Below are 13,401 nucleotides of genomic sequence, written 5' to 3'. Positions count from 1 at the left end.
AGACCCCATCTCTACTAAAAATACAAAAATTAGCCAGGTGTGGTGGCGCATGCCTGTAATCCCAGCTACTTGGGAAGCTGAGGCAGGAGAATCGCTTGAACCCAGGAGGTGGAGGTTACAGTGAGCCGAAATTGTGCCAGTGCTCTCCAGCCTGGACAACAGAGTGAGTGAGGCTCTGTCTCCAAAAAAAAAAAAAACACACAAAAAAAGATTTTGTTTAGATAACTCACAATGCAGTAAATTTTGACTTCAGATTCTTTCATTTTCCCTTTATTGCTTATCAATCCTCAACTGAGTTGTAAATAACTGTGTTATATTACTGTAAATCACCTTCCAAAAATGCAAGAATCTCATCCACAGATGAAGGGATCCTTTTGACTGATTATTGTACAGCCTCTACTTGGAGAATACAGTATAAAGAACAGCAGTGGATTGAGAATAAGAAATACTTCACGCTACAGTTTACACACTGAGAGTCCCTGAAGAAGTAACATTATCATCCTTTGATACCTTAATTAAAAATCTTATTCTTTCCAGCTTTCTGTCATATACTTTACCTATTTATGCCTAAATCTTTAAGCTATCAATAAAAATGTTGAGTGTTCTTAGAAAAAATATATAATAGCTCCAGGTGATTGTCATATCCTTTCTAGGTGTCTACAGAGGTTTGTTCAATAATCTGTTTTAGAACACTGTCATCAATCAGCATTGAATTAGCACTAGTTTATAGTTTCCGGCACCTAATTCCTCTCTGCCATCACCTTTAAATTAAAACAAACCAAGTAGTGAAACATTTCTTTTCGTTTTGTTTTGTTTGAGACAGGGTTTCACCCTGTCGCCCAGACTGGAGTGCAGTGGTGCCATCTTGGCTCACTGCAGCCTCTGCCTCCCAGGCTGAAGCAATCCTCCCATCTCAGCCTCCCAAGTAGTGGGGACTACCAGCACACCCAACTAATTTTTTTGTATTTTTAGTAGACACGGGGTTTTGCCCTGTTGCCCAGGCTGGTCCTGAACTCCTGGACTCAAACCCTGTTTCAAGCACCTCTCTAATTCTCTGTGATTTTTCAGAGATGATAAACACTGGTTTAGCAATCATGTTTGTTAAGTTACAGGTCTATGGGATAAAGCTTCTATGAGTCTGGAGGGTTCGAACTTATTTAAAATAATTGAGGTGCTTGCTTATAAATATGCGAATAAACTCTTTTTGAAAAATTTAGGTATGCTATCGTTTACAGTTTGTAGATTACTCTTCTTGATAGAGAAGACAAAAAGATTTTTTTGCCTCCATCACAAGTCACACCTGACATGCAGTGGTAGAACAGGAAGTTGTCTCTGCTATAAATATTTACCTCTCTAATAATTTGGAATGCTTGCCTCCTTCTCTAGGTCCTGCTTTCCTTATGTTAAGTTCTTGAAGTCAAATTAGTAATTATATAGCTATTAGTAAGCACGGTCAATGAAAATAGCATTAAATTGTTTTTTGTGTGAAATTTCATCTAGGTTGTGATCAAATCCTTTACCCCTCTGGGGTATGGAATATGACTTTTTAGTAAACAGAACAATGTCCTTCTCTTTGCTGGACAGTGTAGGATAAATCTTGACATAAACATCCTTTTTATAGTCTCCATGAAGACTTACCCGACCATTGTATTTATTATTGCCAAGATTACAACTTACCTGGCACTAGTATACTTTTGCCTCTTGTTTAAACCTTCAGAGTCATTACTTGTAAGTCATCACAGAGTAATTTCGGAATGACATTTGAGATGCTTAATACAATTTTCTTAACTAGAGAGTCCTATTTCTTAAGCCTGTCTTGAAATTTCTGGGATTCAACTTTGTTCTTGCTGTCTATGGTAATAACACTAAAATTTAACAATTACATAGCACTTTGTTTTTCATAAGCAGCTCACTCTTTTCCTCTTTGAATTTCATCTTTACATACTATGTTAACAGTACACATCCTTAAGTTTTATTCAACCAGCATCCTTGTACTGTTAATCCTGCTGTTTCCCGCTGTTGGAACATGAGCCCTGTAAAGTAGGTAGTTGTATCTTTTTTTTACAGATGAAGAAACAGATACAGAGAAGACATGCAGTGAATTAACTGTCAGAACTTAGCCTGGAGCCTGTATATTCTGAGTTTGTATACTGGGTTTTTTGTTTCCTTGTTGTGTTATATTTAAAGTGTGATTATACATTGTAGCAGAAGCAAAAATAGAACCCTGATTTATGAATTTGCCAGTGCTTCTTTCTGTGTTATCATTAGCCATTATATGCCCATAGGATTACGTCATTTTTTAAGATACCAGCTTTATTGACATGTAATTTACATATCCTACAATTCACCCTTTTAGCGTATACAGTGCAGTAGTTTTTAGTCTATTCTAAAATAGTTTTGTAACCATTACCAGAATAAATTTTAGGGCATCTTCCTTTTTTCTTTTTTTTTTCTTTTTTTTTTTTGAGACAGGGTCTTATTTTGTCACCCAGACTGGAGTACAGTGGCACAATCGTGGCTCACTGCGTCCTTGAACTCCTGGGCTCAAATCCTCCCATCTCAGCCTCCTGAGTACCTAGGATTATAGGTGTGAGCCACCACACCCAACTGTTTTTTAAATTTTTTGTCGAGATGGGGTCTTGCTTTGTTGCCCAGCTAGTCTCAGACTTCTGACCTTAAGTGATCCTCCGACCTTGGCTTTCCCAAAGTGCTGGGATTATAGAGGTGAGCCACCATGCCCAGGCAGAACATTTTCCTCACTCCAAAAAGAAACTCCATACCCATTAGCAGTCACCCCCCAATTTATCTTCCACAGCTGTAGGCAGCCATTAATTTACTTTGTGTCCATAGATTTACTAATTTGTAGATATTTCATATAAATTGAATTCTACAAGTCAGGCATGGCGGCTCACACCTGTAATCCCAGCACTTTGGGAGGCTGAAGCAGGTGGATCCGTTGAACTCAGGAATTTGAGACCAGCCTAGACAACATGGTGAAACCCCATCTGTCCAAAAACAATACAGAAAAATTAGCCAGGTGTGGTGGTGCATGCCTGTAGTCCCAGCTACTCAGGAGGGTGAGGTGGAAGGATCGCTTGAGTCGGGGAGGTTGAGGCTGCAGTGAGCCGAAATCAAGCTAGTGCACTCCAGCCTGGGCGACAGAGTGAGACCCTGTCTCCAAAACAAAACAAACAAAAATTGGAGTTATACAAACCATGGTCCTTTGTGACTGGTTTCTTTTACTTAACGTAATGTTTTTAAAGTTCATCCATGTTACAGCGTGTATCAGTACTTAATTCCCTTTTATTGCCCCGTATTTCATTATATAGATATACTACTACATTTTATTGATCTGTTAATCAGTTGATAGACACTGGGGTTGTTTCTACTTTTTTGCTGTTATGAACATTCATATAAAAGTTTTGTGGGGACATGTATATAGCGAGGAGTGGAATTGCCGAGTCATATGATAACTCTATGTTTGACCTTTTGAGGAACTGCAAGGTTGTTTTTCAAAGCAGCTGCACTATTTTACATTTCCACCAGCAGTGCAGTGAGAGTTCCAGTTTCTGCACGTCCTTGCCAACACTTGTTACTGTTCAGCTTTTTTGTTATAGCCGTCTGGGTGGAAGTAGCATCTCAGTGTAGTTTTGATTTGCATTTCTCTTATGACTAATAATGTTGAGCACCTTTTCATATGCTTATTGGTCATTTGTACATCTTTGAAGAAATGTCTATTCAGATCTTTTGCCTATTTCTAAATTGAGTTATCTTCTTTATGTATTCTGGTCCCTTATATATTCTAGTCCCTTATGAGATGTATGATCTGCAAAATTTTTCTTCCATTCTGTGGATTATTGTTTTCTTGATACTGTTCTTTGAAGTGTAAAAGGTTTTTTTGTTTAAGACAGGGTCTCACTCTGTCGCCTGGGCAGGAGTGCAGTGGCACGATCATGGCTCACTGTAGCCTTGACCTCCCAGGCCCAAGTGATCCTTCCACCTCAGCCTCCTGGGTAGCTAAGACTACAGGTGCATGCTGCCAAACCTAGCTAATTTTTTGTACTTTTTGTGGAGATGGGGTTGTTACTATGTTGCCCAAGCTGGTCTCAAACTCCTGGGCTCAAGTGATCTGTCTACCTCTGCCTCCCAAAGTGTGTGAGCCACCATGCCCAGCTGAAGCATAAAAGTTTTTCATTCTAATGAAATCATTTTTATTTTTTCTTTTATCATATCTAAGAAATTGTTTAATCCAGGTGGTAAAGATTTTTATATGTGTATATATATGTGTGTGTGTGTGTGTGTATATATATATATTTTTTTTTTTTTTTGAGATGGAGTCTCACTCTGTCACCCAGGCTGGAGTGCAGTGTTGTGATCTCGGCTCACTGCAACCTCCACCTCCCAGGTTCAAGCAGTTCCCTACCTCAGCCTCCCGAGTAGCTGAGATCACAGGCACCCGCCATCACACCTGGCTAGTTTTTGTATTTTTAGTAGAGATGGGGTTTCACTGTCTTGGCCAGGCTGGTGTTGAACTCCTGACCTCATGATCCACCTGCCTCAGCCCCCCAAAGTGTTGGGATTACAGGTGTGAGCCACTGCCTCCAGCCTATATTTTTACAAGTGATGAGAGCATCCATATTCTCCTAAGAATTTTATTGCTTTAGCTTTTACTTTTAGTGCTTTGATCCATTTTGAGTTTATTTTTGCATATGGCTTGAGGTACGAGTTCAACTTTTTTTGTTGAATCGCCGTGGCACTTTTGTTGAAAATAATTTGACTGTAAATGTGATACCCTTGTTGAAAATCAGTTGACCCAATAAATGTAGAGGTCTATTTCAGGACTCGCAATTCTGTTCTAGTGATCCATATATCCATCCTTATGCCAGTACCACACCGTCTTGATTACTCTAGCTTTATAGTAAGTTTTGAAATTGAAAAATGGGGCTGGGCACAGTGGCTCATGCCTGTAATCCCAGCAATTTGGGAGGCCGATGTGGGCGGATCACCTGAGGTCTGAGACCTGCTTGGCCAACACGGTGAAAGCCCATCTCCATTAAACGTACAAAAAAATTAGCCAGACATGGTGGCACGCACCTGTGGTCTCAGCTACTTGGGAGGCCAAGGCGTGAGAAATGCTTGAACCCAGGAGGCGGAGGTTGCAGTGAGCCAAGATCACGCCACTGCACTCCAGCCTGGGTGACAGAGTGAGACTCTTGTCTTGAAAAATAAAAATAAAAAAGAAATGGAAAAATGTGAGTCCTTTAACTTTGTTCTTTTTTTTTTTTTTTCCAAGATTGTTTTAGCTATTCTGGGTCACTTTCATTTCCATATGAAATTTAGGATCAGTCTGTGAATTTCTTGAATGCAGCCAGCTGGGATTTTGATTGGATTGACTGTAGACCAATTTGGGGAGTATTACCATCTTTACAAGATGAATTCTTCTGTCCCTGGATGTGGGATGATTGGCATTTAACTCTTAAATTTCTTTTAACATGTACTTTTTCTTCTATTAGGTTTATTCCTAAGTGTTTTTTTTTGTTTTTGTTTTTGTTTTTAAGACGAAGTCTCGCCTTGTCACCCAGGCTGGAGTGCAGTGGCACAGTCTCAGCTCACTGCAACCTCCACCTTCCAAGTTCAGGCGATTCTCCTGCCTCAGCCTCCTGAGTAGCTGGGATTGCAGGTGTGCAGCACCACACCCAGCTAGTTTTTGTATTTTTAGTAGAGACAGGGTTTCACCATGTTGGCCAGCCTGGTCTTGGACTCCCGACCTCAGGTAATCCACCTGCCTTGACCTCCCAAAGTGCTGGGATTACAAGCATGAGCCACTGGACCTGGCCATATTCCTATGTATTTTATTCCTTTTGATGCTACTGTGAATGGATTTTGTTTTTCATTTTTGAATTGTTCATTGCAAGTTATATAGAAATATAATTAATTTTTGTATGTTTGTCTTGTATTTTGCTGCCTTGCTGAACTTGTTTATCAATTCTAGTGGTTTCTTAATGGATTCGTTAGGATTTCTGTATACAAAATCATGTCATATAAAAAGTGATTCAGATTTTTTCACTTTTAACCCTACCAGAGCTTTTTCAGCTTTATTGCTTTCTTACTCACTGGCAGCTTGTATTACTGTCCTTCTACTACTGTCCTGATATGGCCCTAATTCCTTGGATACCAGTGCTTGAATAATCTATACTGGTTTTGTTAATGAAAATTGTTCCCTATAGGACCGGTTGCTACTTGAATCTTTGCTTACTTTGCTGTGTAGTTTTCAGTATTCATTATTGCAAGTACTGTATTACTCTGTAAACTCTCCAGAAAATTGTTGCTCAATCTTTGCTATTTCTCTTAAGAACTAGGAATCATTTTCTGTCAGTTTCTGGCTTGTATTGTTTGAACCGACACTTCTGTAATTGAGTAAAATCTGTCTGTCTTTAGTAAATTTACCTGCCTGTACTGCCTGGTTAGTATATGCTTCATATCCCTGCCTTAGAGGGGGACACAATTGCTCAAATCAAGACAAACAATGGGCCATATGAGATTTAAAAAAAAACAAAACAAAAACAAAAAAAACCACATTGTAACAGCTTTTCCTTCCCCAGACTTTTCTGCTTGGTAGATATGACTTTAGATACATTTTCTCCCTTTCTATTTATGAACATGTACTCTGCACTGGGTTGGCACTGAAAAAAATTAAAAGTGAAGGAGCGTAAAGAAGCATAGTTCTTCCTTGAAAGTAAATACATTTTTGGCCAGGAGCAGTGGCTCATGCCTGTAATCCCAGCACTTTGGGAGACCAAGGTGGGCGGATCACTTGAGGCCGGGAGTTCAAAACCATCCCGGCCAACATGGCGAAACCCCGTCTCTACTAAAAATAGACAAGTTAGCAAAATTAGCTGGGCATGGTGGTGTGCACCTGTTGTCCCTGCTACTCAAGAGGCTGAGGCACAAGAACTGCTTGAACCCAAGAGGCAGAGGTTGCAGTGAGCCGAGATTATGCCACGGCACTCCAGCATGGGTGACAGAATGAGACCTTGTCTCAAAAAAAAAATAATAATAATAATAAGAAGAAGTAAATTTTAAAATGTTGCTCCAGGACCTTTTTAATTTTTTTCGTTTTTTCTTTTGGAGGTGATAAGCTAAATTTGTTGCTCTATACCTCTAATAAATGAAGACTATGATAAATTAGACTCCTCAGTGCTCCAATTTTCTTTGTTTAAATTACTGTTTGAAGGGTATAGACTGTTTCAGTTACTCAGCTAACCAGCTCATAATTACATTTCTTTGATAGCAAAGAGTCTTTGGATGAGCTAAGCATAAATTCATCTCCACTATTGGAAGAGTACATTATTATCTGACCATATGTAACTACTATCATCTTTAGGTAGGAAGGGCAGAATATTTTACAAAAAGAGGCTATATTTTGTCATTTGTGAAATTATGGGAGGCAGATAAACTAGATAGTTGAATTTTTCTTGTCTTTAGCCTTATAGTTTCCAGGCAAAACACTATTTTCCTATATTATCTGGGTCAGATCATATTTCCCTCCCCTCTTTCAGTGAGATTGTCATATACATTGGTAATACAGTTAGATTTTTTTTTTTTTGAGATGGAGTCTCGCTCTGTCACACAGGCTGGAGTGCAGTGGCGCGATCTCGACTCACTGTAAGCTCTGTCTCCGGGTTCACGCCATTCTCCTGCCTCAGCCTCCCGTGTAGCTGGGACTATAGGCGCCCGCCACCGCGCCCGGCTAATTTTTTGTATTTTTAGTAGAGATGGGGTTTCACCGTGTTAGCCAGGATGGTCTCGATCTCCTGACCTCGTGATCCGCCCATCTCAGCCTCCCAAAGTGCTGGGATTACAGGCGTGAGCCACCACGCCCGGCCTACAGTTAGATTTTTTTGTCATAGTCTGCATACTATCCTGGAATCCCTCAACCTCCTGGTTGTTTTATGGTGTCTTTTATCATATAGAAGTTTAAGATTTTTGTGTAATCGTATCTATTTTCTCTTTTATGGCTTTTGGATTTAATGTCATGCTTAATCAGGATTTACCCACCTCAAGGTTTTGTTTTTTGTTTTTGCTTCAAATGCTTTAATGTGATTTTTATTTTAAATTTAGAAACGTTTTTTTAAATTGCCTTTGTTTCTTTATTTTCTCCTTTTTGATACCTATGAAAATTAAGAGAACATTGAATGGAACACATTTTCACATGCCATAAACAAGGAACCAAGAATGTTTGGTTTTATTTATTTCATGGTTGTGTATTCTCATGAGGAGTATATGGCCATGAGAAATTTTATGGGGCTTGCATTTATGATTTGTCTTGTCTGAAATATTCAATGTAATATTAAATATCTGTTATTCCACCTGATACATTTGCTTCAAATTATCTAGAGTTTCTGCCTTCTTCTATTAGCTTGAAATACTTTTAAATATTCGTGGTTTGAATGGCTAAGCATATTAGACATGTTTCTACTACAGCCAATTCTAATCAGAGAGCTCTAAAATCAGATTCCCTGTAATATGAAAACAGAAAAATCCATTAGTGTTAACCATTGATCTTTCATTTGTGGATTCTTACGCTGTTTCAGTGGAAGTGACTTCTACCCAGAAGGAAATAGAAAATGTGAAAAATGAAAAAAAAATACAGAGTTAACAGTATTTTCTAAATTACTGGTAACTTGATAAGAATTCATATTAATTTTTGACACTAAACTAACAAGTATAAAGCCATTTTTGTTAAATAAATGAGTGGATGATACTTAGATTGCCATCTTTACTGTTTGTTTAAATGTAATTTGCGTGTTACAGTATAAAACCAAATAGTTTGTATCAAAGCTTGGATACTTTATCCTAGTAAACATTCTGTCTACCGTGAGTAAAAATTCTGGTAAGCAGTTTTTTTTTTTTAAATCAGAAGAACACTTCTTTCATTAAAAAGAAGAGCTCCATTTAAAAAACAAACTTCATTTCTAGCTCTAAAATATAACAAGGGTTAATTAAATCTAAACTAAACAAAATTAAACAGTTACCCTGTAATAGTTAATAGCCTGTTCTTTGAGTAGCTAAATGATTTAAAAAACAGATCAGTACATTGATACCTTTGTATATTTATTTTTGCAGGTGAAAAAAGCCAAGATGCAGGAATCAGGAGAGCAAACTATAAGGTATGTAAAGTTCACTTTCTTTTTAATGAACTTCTCATAGATTTTGTTTTTTTTTTTTCTTTTCCTTCATATGCTGATTAGTGTATGGGCATGCTTTGCCCTCTTTTTGGGTCTTACCATCAACTGTTACATTTTGAAACTATTCGATTTAAGATTAAAATTTCTTTTCCAAATAGTTTTTTCCTGAAACATGTGCACTGATTTTTTTCTTATGCATTCATTATTTATTCCACAATATGTACCAAACTCATGTTGTATATTAGGCACTGTACTACATAGAGGAGACTCAATGGTAAAGATGAAAAGCACCATATTCTTCAGTCAAACGTACAGTATACAGAATAGGAAGCATAAGCAAAATAAATAAAGTCCAAGTGATTTGGTATTAATTACCAGATGGTTATGAAATGACTTAGTCATTAACCCCACTCCTCTTATAGAAAAGAGGCAGCTTGTTTGCACCTCACAGTTTGGCTTCCTCATACCATGGTTTTCAATTTTCCACAGTTCTTACCTTCTTTCGTTTGTGCACCAACCATATGAGCCAGTAACTGCATCACCTTTACCACATTAATTTCAAGAATCCTACCCTTTTACCTCCACACACTATCATCCCAACTCTTTTATTCTAGAACTGCCATGCTAGCCATGTCTTAAACCATCAAGTAAATGATCTGTCATATTTTCACCCTCACCCCTTAAAAAAGAACTTTAGTTTCTTCCTTATAAGAAACTTGACCAGGCTCAGTGGCTCACGCCTGTAATCCCAGCAGTTTGAGAGGCCGATGAGGCCAGGAGATCGAGACCAGCCTGGCCAACACGGCGGAACCTTGTCTCTACTAAAAATACAAAACTTAGCTGGACGTGGTGGCTCAAGCCTATAATCCCAGCTACTTGGGAGACTGAGGCAGAATAACTTGAACCCACAAGGCAGAGGTTACAGTGAGCTAAGAATGTGCCACTGCACCCCAGCCTGTGCGACAGAGAAAGACTCTGTCTCAAAAAAAAAAAAAAAAGAAACTTAACTGTCCAGGTGTGGTGGCTCCACTTTTGGAGGTCCAGGTGGGCAGATCGCTTGAGTTCAGTAGTTTGAGACCAGCCTGGGCAACTTAGCAAGACCCCATCTCTATAAAAAACACAAAAAAATTTCCAGGTATTGTGGTGCACACCTTTAGTCCCAGCTACTCGGAGCTGAGGCAGGAGGATTGCTTGAGCCCAGGGGCCAAAAGTTGTGGTGAGCCAAGATTGCGCCACTGAACTCCATCCTGGGTCGGTGGCAGAGCAAGACACTGTCTCATTTAAAAAAAAAAGAAAAGAAAGAAAAAGAAACTTAACTATAGGATCTATTGTAATTAGTTCCTTACAAACATTCTTAACTTCCTCACTTTTTTCTGTCATACTTGCCTAGCAAAACCACAACCCTGATTAAACTCAACTATCCACCTATTCTGTACTTATTCCCAATCACTCGTACATTGTGAGAGAAAAACACAAAATTGTGCTAACTATTCTTAATTTATATTCATGATTAGATCTAAAACAGGCACTTAAATCCCCTTCCTGGTATGTCTGATTTCCCAACCTCTAAAATCATCTTAATTCCTTTATTCCCTCCCTCCTTGCCCCCTGCCTTCTCCCCTTTCCCTTCTTTTCCTGCTATTTTCATTCACTCAGCTGTGGATCTTGCTCCCTAGTTCAAGGAGATTAGGAACATCTCCCTTCTCTGTCACCAGATCTGCCTACTTAATCTGCTTCTCTTGGATATTGTTTCTCTTTCCTCTGAAATTCCTTTGCTCTTATCTAAGGCTAACGTCTCCAGTTGTTTGAAAGAACCCATCACCTTCATCTTTTCCTGCAATTATCTCTTCTTTTACCTTCAGCAATTTTTTACTATGATAAAATACACACAATATACGATTTACCATTTTAAGTGTACAGTTTAGTGGCACTAAGTACAATCACTTTGTCTTGCAACCATCACTACCATTCATCTCTAGAACTTTATTCATCTTTCCAAACTGAAATTCCATGTTCACTAAACAATATTATTCATTCCCACATCTCCAGCCCCTGGCAACCACCATTCTACTTTCTGTCTGTATGATTGTGACTACTCTGAGTACCTCACAGAAATGGAATCATACAGTATTTGTCTTTTTGTGATTCATCATGATGTCTTCAAGGTTTATCCATTTGTAGCATGTTTCAGAATTTCCTCTTTTTAAGGCTCAATAATATTCCATTTTATGTCTGTTCCGCATTTTGTTTATCCATTATCTGTTGTTTGTGTCGTTAATAATTCTGTTGAATGAGAAGGAGGTATTTGTCATGCCACTTTATGGACTTGTATGTTGTTGGGTTCTTTTGGTCATTTTATTTTAGAACAATTGTTTTTTCATGGTGTATTCATTGTTAAGCAAAATTTATGTTTATATGACTTTGAAAATAATTATATTTTGAGGCGGTATGTCATTTCTCTAAGGATAATAATTTAAATATTTAACAAGTGCTAGAGTTAATTCACTGTCTTGGTGCTGTTGTTTCTATTTATTCTCTAGATGCTCAGTTGAGTATGTAGGAGATGTTGCCATAACATAATATTCTAGGACCATTGGATTTTGGGAACTGGTCCAGTGTATACTGAATCATAGAAATATCACCAGCTTCTAAGATATAGGATCTAGAAATAGTCTTCAACAGTGGGTATAACAGTGAACCCCAGACTTACAGGTACATGTAGAAGTCAAACTAGTTATTGATGTCTGAAATGTGAAGTTCTGGTTCAGTTTTATGCCCTTCCCCTGGGAATTCTATGTAAGTAGGTGTGAGATAGGGTCCAGAAGTCTGTATTTTTATTAACTATTAGGTAATTATAATAAATCACCCAGTTTGGGAAACTGACACAACTACTCCATATAATTTCTTGCCCTTACCCTTCAATTTCCATAATCACATCTTAGTTAGTACATTAAGTTCTATTCCAAAAATATAAACATTTGAGTAACAAGATAAAAATGAACCTTACTTGGGGATTTAGCTTTAAAATTAATTACAAATGAGGAAAAATTATTTGAACATTCAAAATATACCATTAAAGCTGGACACTGTGGCTCACATCTGTAATTCCAGCACTTTGGGATGCTGAGGTGGGCGGATTGCTTGAGACCAGGAGTTTGAGACCAGCCTGGGCAATATGGTGAAACCCTATCTCTACAAAAATTGCAAAATTTAGCTGGACATGGTGGCACATGCCTGTAGTCCCAGCTACTCGGGAGGATGAAGTAGGAAGATCACTTGAGCCCAGGAGGTCAAAGCTGCAGTGAGCCATGATGGAGCCACTGCACTCCATCCTGGGCGACAGAGTGAGACCCTGTCTCAAACAAAACAAAACAAAAACCAACCAAACAAAACATATATACAATTTTTAAGAAAACTCTTAGGCTTGAATATTAGAAGTCAGTTTCAAAAATGATACAAGAACTTTATAAATTTTGGTGCTATGTATTTTTTATATAAGTAATATTTCTTTTTGCAATTTTGCTGTGTAGAAACTACTTTTACCTTTGATTAGTCAGCATTATCTTTCCAGATATATAGAGCCTCTGGTACAGTGTCTTCCACCTCTGCCTAGAGTGTAGAAGAACAAAGCAGGTTTCTTTCTAGGGTGCATGAATGTAGGCATGATGCCTGGGCTTTGAAGAAGTTTTAATATAATAACAGTTACAGTTAAAGTGTGCTTACTGTGTTCTAGCTTTGCTCTAAACATTAACTTATTAATCCTCATAACAGCCCTATGAAATAGGTTTCATTTTTATTCTCGTTGATGGATGTAGAAAGAGGGGACAGATAAGTTCAGTGACTTGTCCAAGGTCATAGAGCTAGTTATTGGCAGAGTAGAATATGAACTTGCACAGTCTGACTCTAGAATCAACACTCCTAACCACTGTGCTATAATGGGAGATAATAACTGAAGAATGAAAAGTAAAGTAGATGGAAAAAGGAGAACATTGTGAAGAATTAAAATTAGAACAATCTTCATTCCAGAATTTCTGTGGAATCTCTCCAGCATTAAACTATCTGACATAATGACTTATCCTCCCAGATTATGTGACTTATCATTCGCAATTTCTCTTAATTTCCCTTATAAGTTTAAAAAAAAAAAAAAGATGTTGCTTAGTCCTGGCTATAATAAAAAATAGAAAATGAGGTGTTTGTGTTTTATTTAACTAGG

General features: G+C 38.0%; 1 protein-coding gene across 5 annotated transcripts in view; it reads left to right on the top strand.

Annotated features, from left to right (window-relative positions):
- Positions 1 to 13,401, top strand: part of EYA3 (EYA transcriptional coactivator and phosphatase 3) — a 130,010-nt gene that overhangs the window by 33,376 nt on the left and 83,233 nt on the right. For all 5 annotated transcript variants that reach the window (XM_011981716.1, XM_011981720.1, XM_011981719.1 and 2 more), the window contains one exon: positions 9,127 to 9,170. In XM_011981716.1, the coding sequence (XP_011837106.1) occupies positions 9,127 to 9,170 (44 nt within the window). The remainder of the gene's footprint in view (positions 1 to 9,126; positions 9,171 to 13,401) is intronic.

Source organism: Mandrillus leucophaeus, unplaced genomic scaffold (assembly GCF_000951045.1).
Source record: "Mandrillus leucophaeus isolate KB7577 unplaced genomic scaffold, Mleu.le_1.0 Scaffold23, whole genome shotgun sequence".
In the NCBI taxonomy this organism is placed as follows: Eukaryota; Metazoa; Chordata; class Mammalia; order Primates; family Cercopithecidae; genus Mandrillus; species Mandrillus leucophaeus.
The sequence above is the reverse complement of the archived record's forward strand: the minus strand, read 5'-3'. Positions and strand labels throughout refer to the sequence as shown.